General features: G+C 33.3%; 1 protein-coding gene across 1 annotated transcript in view; it reads left to right on the forward strand.

The window, feature by feature from the left end:
- The first annotated feature begins 6,364 nt into the window (after positions 1-6,364).
- LOC149921227 (ADAMTS-like protein 4) overlaps positions 6,365-21,804 on the forward strand; it is a 226,621-nt gene continuing 211,181 nt past the window's right edge. Inside the window, exon 1 of the mRNA XM_090162573.1 lies at positions 6,365-6,891. Coding sequence (XP_090018699.1) covers positions 6,875-6,891 — 17 coding nt within the window. The 5' untranslated portion in view covers positions 6,365-6,874. The remainder of the gene's footprint in view (positions 6,892-21,804) is intronic.

Raw genomic sequence — 21,804 nt, forward strand, 5'->3', positions numbered from 1 at the left:
CAGGTTTCATATTGATCAAGGTTATTGATTTTTCATTTTCTTTCGAATAAATTCCTTTCGAAATTTGAATTACCGTTTATTTTAATTTGCTTTCTACAAGTTTATATCTACTAAACGCAAAAGTCATAAAACTGTTCAGCGAACTGAATCTGATATATGAATCATGAATGACGACAGATTAGTTCAGCTCGGTTAGTTGAGATAATGAATCAGATAGAATTTGAAAACAGATTGCTGGGTGAAAGGAACTTAACAGATCAACGGGATCTGAGTAACTGATTATCTTCAGATATCTTAAAATTAGGACCTGATTAACCTGTTCAGTTGGCTCTACGTCAAAATGTTCAAGACTGTGGGTCAAATCAGGGTCAAGATAAAAAATCCTACAATCGCCTTTATTAAAACTCAACTGATGTATCTTTCTGAAAGTCAGGAATTCAGTATCTACTATCAAAATAACCTTAAAAGAAATGTGTAGTAATTTTGCCAGTAAAATCCTCGAGTGTTTGCAGAAGCTGAAAGTGATGGGTATTTTCTCAAAATTTATACTCAGCTCACAAGCCGCTCATGCTACCCTGATATTTTTATCTCTCTGGCTCGTCTCAAGAGTAGTTAAGATAAAGTCTCAATTTTCTAAGAAAATTAAGGGCTTTCTCAATTTCTCAATGTTTATCGAAAATCCAACGCTTAGCTTAATTTAAATATAATAGATTTCACTCTTCTCATCAAAAAACTCACCAAAGAGGGAAAACTAATTGCAATTCTTTAAAACTACTGAAATCTTTAACTTATTTAACCATATTATCTATTTCAGAAAAGACATAAATTGTAGAACTGCTCAAATAATATGAAATTCCGAAATATCTACTTAAAGTACAAAAACACTTTTTTAAGGTAATTACCATTTGCACATCTCAGTTTAAAGAGAGTTTAAGAGCTCCTCTCTCACTCACTGAAGCGCTCATCTTTACGGTATGCTCACTTTCAGCCCCAACTAGATACTCCTTTCTTCCGCTCATTTATCGAAATTAATATTTGGATTATCAATCAACATTTTCTCAATTATTTGATATTTTCATTTCATTCTCCGACCGGCTCTAAATTGAGTGGAGCGTGCACATCACTCGGAAGCTTAGAGGGAGTTTAACGCTCATATTGACGGAGTTTAAAATCTCTTTTAGCGTAAGAAAGTAGCTGTCAAGGAAGTTAGAACTATGTAAATAGTTGAGCAAATGATATTCGAACGAAAGAGAATATGACTTTCGGTTTGCCGTAATGAGCTAGTGGTGTCTGTAGAGTTCCGAGTTCTAGCCAGATCAAATTCAAAGTCAGACACCTTTGTTAAAATCGCGTCTTATCTTCGCCATATCGGGCGTGTTGAAGCGGTAATATATTTAGGAAGACAAGCCGAGTCTTTGTACACCTCATGTATGGATTTAAGATGGTTTCGCGATCCGTAGATTGCAGCGAAGGGAAGATTGTTTCCAAAGTTCGGATTGAAACGTTACAGCTTTGAAATATTACAACCCTTAGAAACGATAACCGCTTTCAACTCTTAGCGGGTCTTAAAACATTAAAGCGGTAACTCCAATTTGGACATTTTTCGAGATTTCATAGTCCTAGTGCCTAGTTTGTATATTTGGTCGACAGCGGAGGAATTGAATAAGTGGCCCATGACCGTCGAAATCTCCAGGAAAATACCAAAGATTTAATACAAGGTAGTGAAAATAATTTTATATTAAAAAATATTAGGTTTTGAAAATGTTTAAAAAAAAATGAAAAGGCTGAATTAGTTTTTAAATATCGAAACCAAATTGACTTTTACATGGAGAAAATCGTAGTTTTTCGACTTAAATAATTTTTGTTTTAAGCATTTCGGTATCTGGGCACTATTTCGACTCCCCCCTCCAATGAGTAACAATTGGTAAAACGCCACCCCATACATAAAGTCACAAATTCTATGGGCCCCTATTCACAAATACCTTAAAATTATTAAATTACATTATTATTGTTTTTCTTCTAAAAAAATAATTATTTAATTATTATTTTTTATTAATTTTAATTTATTTCAAATGTTTTAGCTTATATTTATGTCTATTTGTGTTGTGTATCGTCTTGGTAACCACCCTGTAAAAACTTTGCCTCCGTGGTTACCTGCAAATGTTTTGCGAAATAAATATTATTATTATTATTATTATTAATATAATTTTAAATGACAAAAATAAGTATTAAATTACTAATGTGATGTAAAAGAATCCATAATTTAGGTATAAACTTATGAGATACGATATATTTAGTAACACTTGTAATTGGTGAAATTTAGACCATATTTTAAAATGCATTACGTAACATTATATTTCGTTTGTACAGTCAATATTAATGATTTCTGATTTACTGGACTGGCTAATTTAATGAGATTAATTCATCATCTGAAACGTCAACTTCCTACATATTTTAAAATACAGCTGTCGTGAATGTATAAAATTAATTAATTTAATATATTTATGGCTCTGACTGGTAGAGGCTGGTCGGTATTCCCATGAACAGCTAATTAATGCCATCTGGTGTCATTTCGTAATTATACTAATTCCAGAATTGTTAAATAACTTCGAAAAGTGTTTAATATTTCAATGACTTCCGCAATATTTCGATACGAACTTTCGCTAATTTTCAAGGGGGGTATGCAATTTACGAGATAGAAAAAATTGGATCGTTCGCAAATAACGTTACGCGCAAGGGGGGGGGGGGCTAAAGTTATAATCCCTTTAATTATACTATATCAGTTGCTGGTTAAGAAAGGCAAAATATCTGGTATATTTGGCGGAAAGATACTAGCACGAATTTCCGGTAAATCGGCGGCGGGAATTTCGAATTCGGCCTGCGCACGTTTGAATTTTTAAGTGTACCCGCGCGCGTTATATAATTTTGGAAAATACCATCTGTAGCGTTATATTTTAAAGTGATCATTAATTAATTAACATAGATAAGATACATAAGATTTAAAAACATGTTATAACTTATTTTTAGTACTACAAGTGAGGCATACCAAAACCAAAGAATATAAAGCTTTATATTCTTTGCTAAAACAGTTCCGTTTGGCGAGTCCAGGGTAAGTATAGAACGGGTAATGCCGAGATTACCACGTTGACATACATAAACGTGCAATTTGATGATTGTTTAGGAGCATAATACTAAAAATACGCTAAGCTTAGTATATATATTAAATAAATTTAATATATATTAATAAATTTAATAAATAAAGCTTACTAATAATAAGCTTAAAAATAATAATCTACATTAAATATTTATTGATCACTCTGAAATTTACGCAATTGACATTTCTAAAATGGATTAAAGGGAATATAACACCAACGTTTGCAGCTTCGGCCGCTCTTGCATTTGGCTTTATAAATGTTTGGCGCCACTGTGCAGCGAAATTTGAAAATTGAAGGGTTCTTCCATAAAGATTGCTTTGCAGGTTATATTCCCTTTAATATAACTTGCACAGGGACCATTAGGATTCCACAGAAAATAGGCCAAATTCTAAATTTCCGCCGCCGATTTACCGGAAATTTGCGCTAGAATCTTTCCGCCAAATGTACTAGATATTTTTCCTTTCTTAAATTGCAACCAGGTATCCATACCTCTACTTGGAATGCTTATCCTGCTGTGTCGTGTATGGTAAGATCACTCTGATGGCCTTGGCCCCGCCTACGATATAAAAATTCCCTTCTGCGCACGCTCCCCTCTCACGTTGTTGTTTGTTAAGTTAACATAGTGACGTCAAAAAAAACCGTCAGCCACATCGAGACGTAAATCTGCCGCGATAAGCATTCCAAGTAGAGGTATGGATTCCTGCTGCAACTGCGTATAGAGGTTATATTCCCTTTAAGAAATAGACGTCATTTAGTAGTATATGTTTTTCTCATTTATAATTATAATTAATTTGAAATTTAATTTAAACAAATATAAATTAAATCGCAATAAATATTTACTGTGTAATTAAAAACAAGGTTGTATTTCAAATCTTCGAAAATGAAAATTGTAATTTCTGAAACTAACTGACCGTCTGCGTTAGCTGCTCGTTCTGCAATTACTATAGTTACCTCGAACTAGCCCTGGGTATTAAATCTGTAATATTTAAATGGCAAACTTGACCTTCAAAATGTTTATTTTAAAAATACATTAAAAACTTATAAAAATAATTACATTTATGAACAGGACGATTTTCACCCTGAAAATGCTGATCTCGATCTTGGAATTTATATTTTTAAATTGAGACAACGCTGAACTTCACCAAAATGAACAAAATAGTTCCTTATAAATTAAAATTTATTAATTAATTGGAAGTAATTAAATGGGAGATAAAATCATATCACTTGAAATCTTAATTGTGCGTTACTTGAAATTTATAAGAATGTATTATATAAAGCTAAATTGGAATTTAATATATGATAAACGTACAAGCGACATCTTGTTGCCTTCAATTATCGTACAATTAAATTGTACCTCAGAGCCACCGGGGGCAGATAAATGAAGTATAGGTGATTCTAGAAAATATCGATGGTCACCTGGGGCGCGTCAAGTTATCGAGATCTAAATCTTACCAGAAGATTTTGTTTTTGCAAGACAATTTCTTAGTTAAAAGAATTTAAAAAAGTGTCAAGTTGTCTATCAATTTTCTTCGATAAGCTGGATTTGTAAAATAAGTAATACAACTTTAAGCCTTTTTGGAAATAATAGTTCGAAACGTTGCTTTAATTTAAAAAAAAAACGACAAAAACAATTACCAATATATTTACCATTTACAAGTCCTTGGAATTCTTCGGCGGAAACCTCAAAATTATAATTTATTCCCTTAATATCATCTTTTAGAGCTACGCCAAATAATTCATTGGCGTTCGACGCTATCTTGAATCTTGTTAAAAACTACCTCGAAAGCGATCTTGGGAATCTCGCAAGAATTGTGAGATCAAAAGTTCTTGTTTCCGGTTTTGAAAATCGTCAAGTTAGCAAGATCGCAAGAAATCTTGCATTTCTTGCAAGAAATCTTAATAACTTGACGTACCCATGGTTTGATTACTTTACTGTTGTTCGCTTTAAGTATTTGAGCGCGTGCTTCTTTTTCAATTTCAATGCGCGTGCAAAATTGCGCGAGCCACACTCTACTATTATATCAAGAGAGCGCGCCCAAAAAAAATAACTCTTTTGTACATGTATTTGTTGTTATTATATTTCAGAATCACAGGAAATACGCAAAAAAAATATAGAAAAGGAATAAAAACTGTTTCGACGTTTGAAAAAATTTGTTTTAAGTAATAAACTTGTGATTAATAATATTACAATAGTTCAGACTTACGTCATAATATTAGAGGATGTGAGTAGCCGTAATATATCTCCAAATAAAATTTAAATTACTTTATCTATTTTCTTAGAATTTATACCAGAGGTAATATTCCCTTTAAAGCGAAGAAGAAATATCAAATTATCTCTGGGGAATTATTTGATAAAAAACCGCGACAAGACCAACGAATTACGATATATTTTAACTTAAATATACAAGTGAACACCCTTTTCAGCATCCCAAGGCTAAAAATGCGACGTAATTGGCCAAATAACGTAATATGGAGCTGTAATTGTACATAATACTTCTAATTGGCTATGCCTTTAAGCCTATAATTTCCATTCTCTAAGCCTTTGCCCGTTATAAAATACGTTTAAAATATGTCGAAAAATAGTCGCTATAAAATGAAATAAAATCTCAAAGGAATTACAAGTAGTTTTGTATTTTATTGAAATTCTAATGTTATAGATTATTTTTCGTAGTTTGGGGGCTTTGGGGCTAGGACCTTACGAATAAAATAAAAGTAAAAAGCAGTATTTCAATACTCCCGGGATAGTTGCGAGCATTTTAAAAGGGCTACGACTAAATTGGTTTCTTTAGCCTTTTTCTTTTGAAATAATCGGTCGGTTTTCTCTGGCGGGAATTTGGGGGAACTAAAGCGTTTGTTTTTTCCCTCCGTAGTTGCCCGTTTCGGCGACAGATGGCGCTGCCTTCTCGACTCGCAATCGGTAAAAGAGTTTTACGCGCGCGGCTGCCCCGGCTTCTCCAACCACGTGCCAATTATTGCGATCATCCTCTGGCGCGCGGACTAGCTTTCCCGTTCTTGACGTTACTTTGGCTATTTCACTTATTTATCGTTTTTTGAAATGCCCTAAAGCGTGCGAAATTAGAATAGTAGGTATATCAATTTTAAACAATATCATCCTTTTTATATTTTACTAATTTAGCAACGGCAGACGCGTTTTTTTTGCGCAAGGAGGATTTAGATCAGTTGACGCTAATAGCTTTTCATCATTGGCAACACTGTTTAACCCTAACGGTCGTGGTTTTTTTCTCTCATTTCGTGGCTTTCGCGCGCGTCGTCTCGCGCTCGGCTCGGTAGCCTCAGTTGATAAATGAATTTGGTAGAATGACGAAGATTTTTTTGCCCTTTGCCAGGGAGCTCCGACTCTCGGTGCAGCCGTGAAGCGCCGAGGACGCGTTTTTTCAACCCGTTGGGGTCCGTCGTATTCTCCTCATCATCGACAGAAATTAGACGCGTTTATGTTTTGAATTCGGTTGCCTTTTTTGGAACATCATTCGATTATTTCGCGTCTCTCGACGGAATATTATAAAAGGAAGTTATGGAGAGTTGTCATTGATATTTCCGGTTTGAATTTGGGAGCGTAACTTGGCCCCTGATTTGTGAACTTAGGATTATTGTCAACATGATTGGATAACTTTGCGACTATTTTCGTTTATGGTGAATTAACGTGCTCTCTTGTCAGACCACCTACATTGTTTAAATTGTTGCGGGTAATTTTGGCTGATATGAAAGTTGTTATAAGGTGAGTTTCATTGTTTTATATTTCCCTGTTGTGACCCTTACAATTTTTCCAATTTCTGGATGGGTTTATAATTATTTTTGCAATTTTTGTTTCGTGTGTGTCTGGGAAATTTTAACCCCTTTTCTATTAGGGTGGTTAAACTAAGTCGCTTTTCGTGTAAGGTGGGCAATTTTCGCGGTTTTTTTCATGAAGTGGCAAATTTTCTTTTCAGGCTGGGAAATTTCAAATTATTTTATAAACTCTTTTTAGCTTTTGCGCGTGCCATTTTGGGTACGTTTGGAACTCAGACTATTTGACCTTGACTTGACGTCGGGGAAAAAAACCAGGTATCAATTTCGTCGAAATGTAATTTTAAAAGAGGAAAATTTCGGCTTGACATGAATGTCCTTTAAAGTTTGACGGGCTTTAAAATGCGAAATATTTTAAATTTATTGTTCCTAGGGCTTACCCGGGCTCGCTGGATTGTACATTTTTTTTATCTCTGAAGGAATTTATGCCGCGATTTTGAAACTATGTACTGGTGGGATTATATTGCGTAGAAATTCTAATAATTTTGTAGAGACTAGAATCAGTGAGATATCTTTTGTCATCAAGTCTTCACTGCGTTTGAGCTTTTGACTTTTATATATGACCAATCATATCGTAGTAGACTAAATGATGACCCAATCATATCGGAGTACACTAAATGATGATCCAATCATATCGGACTAGACTAAATAATGATCCAATCATATCGGAGTAGACTAAATCATGATCCAATCATATCGGAGTAGACTAAATGATGATCCAATCATATCGGAGTAGACTAAATGATGATACAATCATATCGCATTGTAACCCGGCCACCTGAATTATAGGCTTCAAAAGTCGCTTGATGACTTAGGGTATTAGTCTAGCTGATTATCATTTATTTATTTATTTATTTATTTATTATTTAAATGATGATCCAATCATATCAGAGTAGAATAAATGATTAACCAATCATATCAAAGTAAACTAAATGATTAACCAATCATATCAAAGTAAGCTAAATGATTAACCAATCATATCAAAGTAGACCTAACGGTAAACGTAACGATAATAGTAGAGCAATCGGTTAACCGATAAAATAGAGCAATCAGTAAAACTAGCGATAATAGATAAAGTGGGCCAAACGCCCCATATTAATTTTCATTGTATGGGCTAAGTATCGACTTGTAAGCCCATTGACGCTTTGTTTTACATGACGTTAAATACAAAGAGGGTTGCATTATTTTATATTTACAAATAAATTAGGGCAATATTATACTCAATAGCAGACCGAATGACAAATCGATAATAAATGATTTTTAAATTTTCTATGAACCAAAAAAAAACCCAAAGCTTTATATAATATAAACCGAAATATAGACAAAATTACAATTTTATACAATTCGATAAAACTAGCTTTCCACAAAATCGAATAAAAACGACCCTAATATTTTTACGACTTTTTAAAAATGCCGCAGTACATCGGAGTTGATAATCAGTGAATAAATATTGTTAATTCTTATCAGAGCCTCGTAATCTTTACACTAGTTTTCGGGCCTGTAATCCTCAATTTTTGTAGTAACATTTTTATATTGATATATCCCTCCCCACTCCGCATCCCCTCTCAAAACTGGTCTCTGTATGTAGACCCACTCGGGAGGGAGATAGCACTTTTAATCACTGGATTTTCGGATTTCCTATATCAAGGGACTGGAATTGAAATATCGCTCGTCTTAGAGCGTAAATGCGCTAATGACCAAAATCCCATTTGCTTTCTCAACATTAGCTTCATTTGGACGAATAGTTTTTCATAATAATGGCAAATATTTTTCTATAATTCAAGTTACATATTCATAAGCGCTCTTAAATCGAATAACCAAAAATACCGGATCGGTGATTCAGATATTGGATTTTGTTAGGTCAACTTTTTAAAAACGTTGACTACTGATACCTATTGGTGTATTTTCTAATTCATTTAGACTTCAATTCCCTACTATTTAAAATGCCGAATTTTCTCGTATTAACAGCGACATCTAGTGGTGCAGGTAGAACGAGATTTTACTCCTAATTTTTTTTAAATATCGTAGAGTGAGTTGCCTGACCTTTAAAACATTGACACCTCCCACAACTACAGCGCCATCGTATCGGTGTATTTTGGAATTCCATTGTAATCTCATTAAGTATAATCTTGGGTTGGCCAATTTTCCAAATCGCAGACCAATCCGACAAGGGACATAATCATTAATATATTTTCTATCATTCTGTAAAAAAACCTCGTAAATTTTGGTTTTGGTGACAAATCCCCTTTAAGCAATAATGTTGAGTAAGCCAATTTTCAACGTCAACTGCTTCGAACCAATTATCAAGCTGCTTGGTGCATTTCCCTCAACGACATAATTCCAAAAAGGGTAAATTTATCTTGATATGTTTTGGCTCTAATCCTGTGCATTATAATACAGACTTCAATAGACGTTTACAAACCAATGAATGTCAGCTAATGAGTAGACCGTTCCGGGCCTTTGCGTTTGCTACTAGTTGCCTTACCTAGTAGTACTGTGGAAGTCCAAACGAGGTAAACGCTGTACGCTCGAAGCTCGTTAATTAAAACTATTGGGAATTTTGGGAATGCCCTTAAAATGGGACTTGTCTTAATGAAGCATTTAGGGCCGATTTCGCGGCGTATTGTGTTCGCGTAGAATTGGGCGCGTGCCCTCAAATGTACAGGGTGCTGCGCCCTCTAAAGCCCCGCGAATTTTAAATATTTGTAAGTCAGGGAAATTAAATTTATCTTGTAAATTGTATGAATATAATTTTGGTATATTATAAATTCTGTGATTGAAAACCAGTTAACTTGTAGGAAGTTAAATAAAATAATAAAGCTATGGCTACAACGTATACGAGTTTTCCCTGCGCGTGTTATATTAAAGGGAATATAGCCTGCAAAGCAAACTTAATGGAAGACCACTTAAATTTTCAAATTTCCCTGAAACAGTGGCGCCAAACATTTTTAAAGCCAAAGGCACGAGCGGCCAGAGCTGCAAACGTTGGTATAATATAAATAAATACATTTAGTTAAAACATAACTTGAAAAGTCCCCTTTAAACCAAAATTCGTTAATTTCTTATAATATTACGTTAAAATGTCTAGTTTTGACTTTTCGAAGGTCAGGGAAAACCGGGAAATTTTATTTTGTGAATATTGTTGCATTAGAGATAAAACCTAGTCATAAGGAAAACCTAACTTCGAATAAATCTGTATGGATTAAACTACGTTTACAGAACGATACGTTCAGCCATAAGTGTGTAATATTGTAACATAAGTGTGACACTTCCTATTCTTCCATGCAAAAGTTTTACTGAGAGTTATTCACAAGATAGTCTGCATGACGGGCTTTGTTACCGTTTTGCGTCCGCTTGCTAACGCGTCACACGTAGCCTTTGACAGCGCCTCGCTAGGGGGAGACTCTCTTCATGTGATGACGTCACTTCGTTACTAGCTCTCAGTAAAATATTCCCCAAAGTGTCAAACTTATGGAACCATAATATAGACTTATGGTTCAGCTTAATCTCCCTCGGGATTAAAACTCGTAAAGATTGTGAATTTCACAACACGAATGCAATTCTATTCTTTAACACTCATCACGACCCTAATTAACATTAATTAACAATGTCTAGACGTTATTCCATATTTATAAACATTTTTCATAGACGTTTCATTAAGTGGACTTAATAGACCCACGCTAGATAACCCGGAGCACGGGCTTAACTTGTCTGAAAATTTTTGTAAGTTCAATTTATAGTTTTGGTTAAATCATTTTTTTTAAATCATTACTTTAAATCACGTTTTATGTTTCAGCTTATTTATGAAAATAAACTAAAGCTGTTTCTGTCAAAACCAATTATAAGAAATAGTGAAATTTAACTATGATTAATTTAAATTCTAGTTTACTTCTAAAATGAACGCAACTTATCAATAACTTTTCTAAGAAAAAATAATGTATTTAAAATGCAATAATTGTAGTGTGTTTTTTGGGTATAAATGATCAGGGCCGTCGGGAGCCGGCCTTGGCCCCGGAAAAATATTAATTTCGGGCCCCAATAGAGCCGTAACTATTAGAGATAGTTAGAAATTTTAGGGGAGAAATACACCCCGTTTGTTCCAAATCGGGCCCCGAGACTAAACGGGCCTTGGCCCCGGAAAAATATAAATTTCGGGCCCAATAGAGCCGTAACTATCTGAGATAGCTAGAGATTTCGGGGAGAAGTAAACCATGGTTGTTCTAAATCGGGTCCGAGACTGCGCGGGCCCCGGTAATTTGTAGCGGCTTCTGCCCTCTCTTCGGGCCTGTAAATTATAATTTCAGAATTGGTCTTTCAACCGTCAGTTTTTCAAAAGTTGGCTTACAAAATTGTTAATGAACCGAATGAGTTGGGAGGCATCCCGGTTGGTCGACGAAACTGGGAGACAACCCGGTTGGTCGACGAAACTGGGAGACAACCCGGTTGGTCGACGAAACTGGGAGACAACCCGGTTGGTCGACGAAACTGGGAGACAACCCGGTTGGTCGACGAAACTGGGAGACAACCCGGTTGGCCGACGAAATTGGGAGACAACCCGGTTGGCCGACGAAATTGGGAGACAACCCGGTTGGCCGACGAAATTGGGAGACAACCCGGTTGGTCGACCAAATTGGGAGACAACCCGGTTGGCCAAGGAAATTATCTCCGAAACGTTAATTCGCGTGGTTAGATGTAAATTGAGTTAAGTCCATTGGTAAACGCCCTGTACCTTGGGTTTCAGTTAGTAATTAATAAGAGACTTTTGATTGGGGGCTGGGGGGGGGGGGGGTCGGGGTTTATACGCTAATAAGGAGCGCGCGTCTCTTCCGCAGTGTTTAAATCTCCTTTGGGGTTTCCGCCGCGGAACAGATACTTGGGTTTTAACGAACCGGGCTAGTTTTAATATCCCCCCCACTTGCCTTTCTCTCTCGCGTGTAAGCCCTTTTCGTTTCGCTAATTCTTCACTTTTCCGTGATGGGGGTGTGTTTCCTCGGTATTAAGTTTCGCTATATAACAAGAAATAGGATTATTTTATGGTCGTGTAGGCTACCAAGAATGTGTTCATTTCTACTTAGATAGAATGAGCGTTGTTTCCGGTCCATCTCGCGCTCGAAGAGGAAGCTCCTCCCCTTTAAGTGTCAATCAAATCAGTCCCCAGGGTGGCCACGGTACCTGGAAAACCTGGAATTCCTGGAAAAGTCAGGGAATTTGAATATGGGTCTAAAAATCAGGGAAAAGTCAGGGAATTTTAAAAATTGTCTAAAAATCAGGGAAAAGCCGGGGAAGTTAAAGAATTAATCAAAAAATCAGGGAAAAGTCAGGGAAGTTAAAAAATTAATCTAAAAATCAGGGAAAAGTCAGGGAATTTTAAAAACTGTCTAATAATCAAGGAAAAGTGACGGAATTTTAAAAAAATGTCCAAAAATCAGGGAAAAGTAATTTAATTTTAAAAATTAGTCCAAAAATCCGGGAAAAGTTATTTAATTTTAAAAATTACTCCAAAATTCAGGGAAAAGTTATTTAATTTTAAAAATTAGTCCAAAAATCTGGGAAAAGTTATTTAATTTTAAAAATTAATCTAAAAATCAGGGGAAACTCAGGGAAATTATATTAGGTTGCCAATAGAAAACGTTTTCTAAAATGTTGGGTAAGAAATTCAAAATTGTCGCACAAAATAACTCAGGGAAAACCTGGAAATGTCAGGGAATTTGAATGATAAAAAACTGTAGCAGCCCTGCCCTTAATCTCATTGGTTCCCTAAAAGTAACGACTTCTATTCGTCCGCCCTAAGCTGTCCGGAGTTACACCATAACCTACATTAACACCCAACAATAGTGTAGCACGAATTTGGCCGTATACCGTTCGGGTTATTCCAAAAGTATTCGCCTATTACAGGCTATTAGGAGAGATTAAACAATTTTTTAACGGAGTTTGTACGACTATAGTTGTCGCTGTTGTCGGGGAAATTTTAAAATTGTGCATTTTATCATTGTCCGTTATAAAGTAACGTGGCCTTCTTGTTTGAATGTGGCTCTGACGTCACCGTCTCTTACTTGTACGAGGCTACGAGCGCGCGCTACAGTCGCCAGGGGAAGGTATTTTTTTCTAGCGCGCGTGATGTAAATCAACTATTAGCTCAAACTGCCGTGGTTTCATCTGCCTGCTAAGCAGACTATTTTCTATTATAAAAACCAAGCATCTGCTTAGAAGATATAATGGAAACTACTAATTATATACATTTAAATCTAATAATTTTCGTTCACCAATTGAACAACTTGAATAATTAATTAAAAGTAATTACCACTCGAAATTGTACCGATGTATCCGGTACAAAGTAAAGGTCGGTTCGAATACTTTGTTCCACGAAGTTAGCCGCTATTTCATCTGAAATTTGGTCCGTTCTATAACAGGCCTATGGACACTCCAAAACAATAAACATAATTAACAATTAAGTCATTTAAACTCGGTACATTAAAACCCTTGAAGAATAGTTAATTTCTTCGTATACACGAATGATTTTGATTAGTTATTTGTTTAATAACGCCCCCCATATGTATCCGCCACTGCCTTAGAGGTCCGATTTAAATGCTTTTTCCGCTACTATAGATGGCACCAATTTAAACTTTTTGAGGTAATAAATAATAGTTTATTACAAAAAGCAATGTTTTAGGTAAAGATAATAAATTCAAATTTGTGATTTCGCGTAGCATTCGGTTAGTTCGATGGTGCTGAGAAAATACAAAATAAAAGATTTTATTCTAGAACTAATCTGAAAGCGTATAATTTCCGCTTGTCAGAAACATCGCGTTAATGAACAAAATGTCGTTAAATAAGAAGCAAGTGCGCGCGTGCTCTAATGCGCGTAAATACCGTAAATATCAGCCCTTATACAATGCATCGTAAGAAAAAAAGTTACGCTAAAGATCGTGGCATTCTTGGGCTAATTTTGAGGGCAAAAACGGCATCGCAATTAATATTTGATCGTGTCTAAGCGTGGGTTTATTCGGGCTAACTGCCAAAAATCAAACTCGCCGAATTCTTTCTGTTACAAATTGGTTTGTTGGGACTTGTGAGTGAGCTTTTTTTCTCTTCGCAACGGTAAATGACTCTTTAATGTTTCAAATTTTTTAGATTTTCTCGAAGCGCGCGCGTGATTCAGTTCGAAGGGGAAAGCACCGCCGCTGCTCTCTGCCCCCGACGGTTTTTTTTACCCCCATTAGCGTATTCTTTAGAGCTAATGAACTGTGACTCGATATAAACAAGCGAACGCTTAAAATAGGTAATGGTATGCCATCCTATTGTTCGACTCTCGCTTCGAGCGGGTTATTTTGGCCTATATTAGGATTGAGTTTTTGTTTTGCCGATAATGTTGTTTGTGGTGTTGTTTAATGTCCATTAAATGCTTTAATAGTAATTTGTGAGGTATTGGTAAACAAATACTAGCGAGGTGCCAATTTGAGGTGCGTAAAGTTGTTTATTATTTTAACAATCGTATCTCCTATGAAAACATCTTCCGGTCAGAACATTAAAGGAATTTTGCCTTTTTTTATAGGAACTTAATTTCGTAACAAGCAAAGATAATTTTTAGTAAACAATTACTTGAAGACGGCACATTGGTAAAGAATGCAAACTGTTATAGACTTCAATTAAGAAGCGGCTATGTGTTATTGCCATCTTAATGTTACGACAAATTTTGCCAAAATAGACCACGTCAATTCTTTCCTATTTCCCACTTGAAAGCGGCTCGTGACAAAAACCAAGAAACGCTGATCTATTTGAAGAATTCTCAACTTTAACTAATTTTTTGCTAGGTTTAAATCTTCAGGTTTTTATACCAAACCTAGAGCTAAATTTGCAATTATTTCGGCCTAAATTTATATTTTTTAGGTGGAGATAATTGTATTTAAAATTAACGGGGCCCTCAGAGGTCCTATAATTGCTATAAAATCCTATATTTAAAAAAAAAGTCCTTAAACATCCTATATTTTTTAGCAAAATCCTCAAAAAGCCCTATACAATCCTTCAATTTTCATATTTTGACCATTTCAAATCCTGCAACTCAGTTAAATTGCTAGCTTTAGCTGTAGGATAAATTCCGATACAACGTCATTCTAGTCTGTACTTTTGTTATTTAACATGGTTAGCTAATACTAGTATATTTTTGTGTTAGAATGGTTAAGTAGTTTCAATTTTTTAAGTGGAAATCAAAGATTTATTTCATTTAATTTATAAATTTTGTTTTTAAATGCATTTAGTAAGTAAATGAAATAGCATATATATAGTCCTATAAAATCCTATAATTGGGAAAAATAATCCTATATAGTCCTATATTTTACAAAACATTTAAGAATTAATTTAATTTCTAAAGTATAATTATATAAATGTATTGATCTACAATATACCAAAAGAAATTTAATTAATTATATTTGCTGTATTAATGAAAATTAAAATGTTTTAGCTTTAGTTAGCTTGAATAGTGAGCAAAGTTACTATTTTAGTATTATTTTATAAAAAAGCTATACAATAGCGAAATAAATTAGAAAAGTTGCGAAGCCTCGGTTAGGTGAGCAGAAGCTAACTTGAAGGCAGTAAAACTCATTTGTGTTGAAAACATTCTATTATGCAGAATCTAAATATTGAAAAATATTTTCTCCACACTCTGAAAATTTAAATAAAAAACTAGTCCTATAAGTCCAAAAGGTGTTCCGCGGAACCCTGGGGTTCCGTGGAAGGGTCACAGGGGTTCCGAGAATTCGCAGCGCGGCCGTCTTTGGTCGTGGCAACAGTCTTCTAAGATAATTTAAAAAAATGAGTTGGGGTTCCGCCAGTATTAGCTGCGTAATTTAGGGTTCCATAGCAAAAAGAAATTGGGAACCGCTGCTATAAGTCATTGTCGAAATTTACGCTAATTAGAACAAAGTAAAAAATATTGAAATACACTTTTTATCTGATAACGAACCCAATATTTTGTATCTAACAAATCTGCTCTTCAATTTAGAATACTTAAAACACAGACGATGTGATAAAAAATATGAGAAATAAAAAAACTGAAAATGAATAAAGCGTGACTAGTCTAGTATATTTTGATGAATTAGGGAGAGAGACAGGTTATGGGGTCAATTTTGGCGAAAAATCTTCGGAAATTTTTAAGGTGCAGCTGAAATTTTTGAAGTTAAAAATAATATTTTGTGGACTAAATGGCGTAAAAGGTCCGCCGAAAATGTTGTGTACCTCTGTTTATACTTTTTAATATGCTAATTTATTCAAGAATTTCTGCACCTGCCGCATGGGGGCGGGTTGCGTAATATTACACGTTCTATCTCAAAGATTCCACCTTTAATTTCTCCATTTACCTTTATTTCGATATAAACAGTGTCTGGGTCATCTGGCGTTTATACGGGTATTCGGCCGCGTTAACTACACCTCATTTCCTACTTTTGACTATAGTGCCTGGTTATTTTCTAGTTTAAAGTCTTTAAATTATCCCAACAAATACGATAAGACGTTCAAATTGCCCTTTATCTTCGTAATAAATACTTCTGAACTTGATCCAAGTTTGCGCGTCAAAGAGTTTGAAGGTCGCCGATTTTGTTTTTGCAAATTTTAGGTTTATGCAAATCAACGGCTGTTTTTTTTGACGTTCTTTCGGACGTGTGAATAAAAATTGATAGCTGATAATTATGGCACTTATAATAGGAAATAAAATTCAATATTATTCTTGTTAGAATCAAGTTAACGTTTCTATTTATAAAATATTGTTCAGAATTATTATATTTAATTTTTTTATTTATTAATAAATTTTATAAGCATAAAATTGATTCTAACAAGAAAAGTAGGGAATTTTATAAGCATAAAATTGATTCTAACAAGAAAAGTAGGGAATTTTATAAGCATAAAATTGATTCTAACAAGAAAAGTAGGGAATTTTATAAGCATAAAATTGATTCTAACAAGAAAAGTAGGGAATTTTATAAGCATAAAATTGATTCTAACAAGAAAAGTAGGGAATTTTATAAGCATAAAATTGATTCTAACAAGAAAAGTAGGGAATTTTATAACCATAAAATTGATTCTAACAAGAAAAGTAGGGAATTTTATAAGCATAAAATTGATTCTAACAAGAAAAGTAGGGAATTTTATAAGCATAAAATTGATTCTAACAAGAAAAGAAGGAATTTTATTTCCTGTTAGAAGGAACCTCCTCACTATATAATTATTTCTACAATAGTTATTTTTATAAATTCAGCTACCATTGACGAAATTGTTTTTGTTGATCTTACGTCACGATGTCATAGCTTTAATAGAATAGAATAGACTGAAGATGGCGTTCCACCGCACGTGTTTTTTTGGAAATGTTAACGAGCATGCATCGCGTGCTATTATTAAATTGAAGCAGGAAAACCCCCTAGCGTTGCGTAGCGCCATCTTCAGTATATAGTCGGAGTAAAAATATTCCTCATTAAAAGTTGATAGTTATGATAACTTTATAATAGGAAATAAAATTTTAAATACAAATTATTTATAAATGTAAAAATATAATCAAATCAATTCGAAATTTATTTTTTTTCAGTTTTTGTGAAAATAAAACAAATTTCCTTATTTTTATTTAGCGCATAACGATTTTTTTTCAAATATATTTTAAACAATAAATAAAAAATTTAAATTGTAGTCTACGGGTAAAGCGGCGAGAAATGTAATAAATCAATTTTTAATTTTTTTAAATGAAATTTTATTGCTAACCCTGAATAGTGGATTAATTATATAGTTAAATAGATTTAAGCGTGTCCGCCTAAACATATTTGACAGGTTGAAGCGCGTACAAAAACGTGTGAAGATAGGCGTTTTAATTCCTTCTGTCAACACAAGTTTCCAAATCACTAGAAAAACATCCGGAATTATCAAAAAAAGTTGAAACTAGTTTCGGCGATTAAATCTAACATTTAAAAGAATATATCTCGGTAGAAGAAGCTTCCCAGATAAAAATTCAATCAAAATGACCCGTTTTTTTGACTCGACGTTTCTGACGGCGTTCGTTGATGCAAGATATTCGATTGGGTGTCAATTGGGTGAACATTTACGAGCCGACCGGACCAAATTGACCGGAAGCGACCGAAACTAATTTTGGCTTACTCCCCTAAATGAGATTTCTAATAGAGAAAAATCCCTCATTTATACATTTTTTTTTGCGCAATGGCAGAGATGGATCTGCGGAGCTTATGCAATCGGTCACGCTGTCGATGTTTTGGTCTTCTCTACTTGAATGGCCGTATAATCTTTTGAATTTTAGGGGTAGGTTACGTAATTCGAATTTGGGCTAAAATTGTTAAACGATTGGTAACCGTACCTTCAATCATATTTAGTTCAATTTAAATTAATTAGTTTCCGTTGACAATTAACTTTAAACTTAGTCTCTAAGTTTTTAGAATTTAACCAAAATACTTATTTAATTTTAAAAATCCATGGTATAATTTTCGATATTTTAAAAATCCATAACTTCATTTTTTAAATCATTAGCTTTAATTCAATATCTTCCTGACATAATTAAATTTATTTAATAATAATGTTTAAATTCACTATCCTAAATTTATTTATCTTCAAAAGCTTTAATTTTAACGAAATATTTTACTGAATTATCAGCTTATATTTAGAAAATTGTCGCCTGAAATTTTACATTCGAAAAAATAATACGCTGAAATTTAGAATTTAGAAAAATAATTGGCTGAAATTTATTATTGGAAAAAATAATGGGCTGAAATTTAACATTTGAAATAAATATTGGCGGAAATTTAACATTTGAAAAAATAATGGCTGAGATTTCACATTTGAAATAAATATTGGCGGAAATTTAACATTTGAAAAAATAATGGCTAAAACTTAACATTAGAAAAAATATTTTGGCTGAAATTTAACATTAGAAAAAATATTTTGGCTGAAATTTAACATTAGAAAAAATATTTTGGCTAAAATTTAACATTTAAAAAATTTATTTGCTGAAATTTATGATTTTAAAAAGTATTTTAGGCACTAAACCAGAGACTGTTCTACACTTAAATATTAAATTTATAAGTTAAAATTCAAAATCTAAAGAGATCAGCTTGAAATAGCGCGAAACTAGACAATGACCACTGTAGTCTTCCCCCTTAAACTCAACATCTCAAAACATTTCTAGGCTTAGTATTAATAATTTTCGAAAATTCGTAGCTTAAATGTAAAATATTTCTTAGATAATATTTTCAGCAGATGATGGCTTTCGATGGCAATGTGAAATTGGAGTATTTTGGTCGCGTCGACTGCTTCTATTGGTGGGGAGGCGTCACTCGCGTTGATTATCGGGTTATCGAAATTAATGAGGTGCTACTCATTCTCGCTCAATCGAGCGTAGACCCCTAAAAACTCGTAAAGCACCGGACGGAGGGAGAGAGAGGGAAATAATAGGAACCGCATTCACCCTTTCAAACTATCCCCCTCCCTATGTTTCCAATCGCTGCCCGAAATTGACTTTATTTACAAAGGTAATTCCAATCGGATGCCAATCGATATAAGCTGAGGCTAGAATTTATTCATGTAAAGAAATATTATGAATATTACGCATTGTAACCCAGCCACCTGAATTAAAGGCTTTAAAAGTCGCTCGATGACTTAGGCCTAAGGTGGTGCCTTGGGTATTAGCCTAGCTGATTATTATTATTATTATTATTAATAAGCTGAGGCTAGAATTTATTCAGGTGAACAAATATTATGAATATTACGCATTGTAACCCAGCCACCTGAATTAAAGGCTTTAAAAGTCGCTCGATGACTTAGGCCTAAGGTGGTGCCTTGGGTATTAGCCTAGCTGATTATTATTATTATTATTAATAAGCTGAGGCTAGAATTTATTCAGGTGAACAAATATAATGAAATCATCATCCTGTGATTCCCCTTTGCCTGTAAAACCTGTAATCATAAAAATATAGGTAATTCTCTGTTCACACGTATACATTTCTGGTTGGCTTGACCGTGTTTTGATATATAGCCCGTAATAACAACCGGCGAAGCGCCGTCGCGGGCGCAACCAGGCGTAAATGTGTAGTTGCTACTTGAATTTTCGAATTTTAATTATTTCAGATTTTGTACCAATTATTTTCGGTTTGTTAATTGCGTTCCGTAACGACGACACCCGATTTATTTTTAAATTTTTCCGCAATTTGGAGATTTGATTCCTGCCGTCTCCGCTGTGACCCCTGCTAATCACCGGGAACGGATTTACGCGACTGAGAATGTGTAAAGGATTATTCAATGGAAGTAAAACCTTTGAAGCAGAGCTCGAAATGATTGGCCAAGAAAACCACAATTTACTATTTTTCGAAGTCCTTAGACTTAAATTGGAGGTTTTATAAAGAGATGACCGAAAATTTGAGATTTTCCAAAACCATGGCCTAAAAGTTGAGATTTTCCAAAACCATGGCCTAAAAGTTGAGATTTTCAAAATCCTCGACTGAAATTTTTTATTTTTAAAATTCTTAACTGCATTTTTTAAAATCATAAACTTTATTGTTTTTAGAATCCTTAGCTATTATTTTTCAAATCTTTAGCTTTCTTATTTATTAAAATCTTTAGTTTGATTATTTATTAAAATCTTTAGATTTGTTATTTATTAAAATCTTTAGATTTGTTATTTATATAAATCCATAGGTTTTTTATTTATTAAAATCCTTAGCTTTTTTATTTATTAAAATCCTTAGCTTTTTTATTTATTAAAATCCTTAGCTTGGTTAATTATTAAAATTCTTAGCTTCGTTTATTATTTAAATGCTTAGCTTTTCTATTAATTAAATCCTTAGCTTTTCTATTAATTAAATCCTTAGCTTTTCTATTAATTAAATCCTTAGATTTTCTATTAATTAAATCCTTAGATTTTCTATTAATTAAATCCTTAGCTTTTCTATTAATTAAATCCTTGGCGTTTCTATTAATTAAATCCTTAGAGTTTCTATTAAATAAATTCTTAGCTTTTCTATTAATTAAATCCTTAGCTTTTCTATTAAATGCTTAGTTTTTTTTAATTATTAAAATGCTTGGCTTTGTTAATTATTAAAATGCTTGGCTTTGTTAATTATTAAAATGCTTGGCTTTGTTAATTATTAAAATGAATTGGCTTTGTTAATTATTAAAATGCTTAGCTTTGTTAATTATTAAAATGCTTAGCTTTGTTAATTATTAAAATGCTTAGCTTTGTTAATTATTAAAATGCTTAGCTTTATTTATGATTAAAATGCTTAGCTTTGTTAATTATTAAAATGCTTAGCTTTGTTAATTATTAAAATGCTTGGATTTGTTAATTATTAAAATGCTTGGATTTGTTAATTATTAAAATGCTTGGATTTGTTAATTATTAAAATGAATTGGCTTTGTTAATTATTAAAATGCTTAGCTTTGTTAATTATTAAAATGCTTAGCTTTCTTTATGATTAAAATGCTTAGCTTTGTTAATTATTAAAATGCTTAGCTTTGTTAATTATTAAAATGCTTAGCTTTGTTAATTATTAAAATGCTTAGCTTTATTTATGATTAAAATGCTTAGCTTTGTTAATTATTAAAATGCTTGGATTTGTTAATTATTAAAATGCTTGGATTTGTTAATTATTAAAATGAATTGGCTTTGTTAATTATTAAAATGCTTAGCTTTGTTAATTATTAAAATGCTTAGCTTTGTTAATTATTAAAATGCTTAGCTTTATCTATGATTAAAATGCTTAGCTTTGTTAATTATTAAAATGCTTAGCTTTGTTAATTATTAAAATGCTTAGCTTTATTTATGATTAAAATGCTTAGCTTTATTTATGATTAAAATGCTTAGCTTTAT

The sequence above is a fragment of the Leiobunum rupestre genome, chromosome 11 (genome assembly GCF_980474605.1).
Source record: "Leiobunum rupestre chromosome 11, qqLeiRupe1.1.hap1, whole genome shotgun sequence".
NCBI lineage: Eukaryota > Metazoa > Arthropoda > Arachnida > Opiliones > Sclerosomatidae > Leiobunum > Leiobunum rupestre.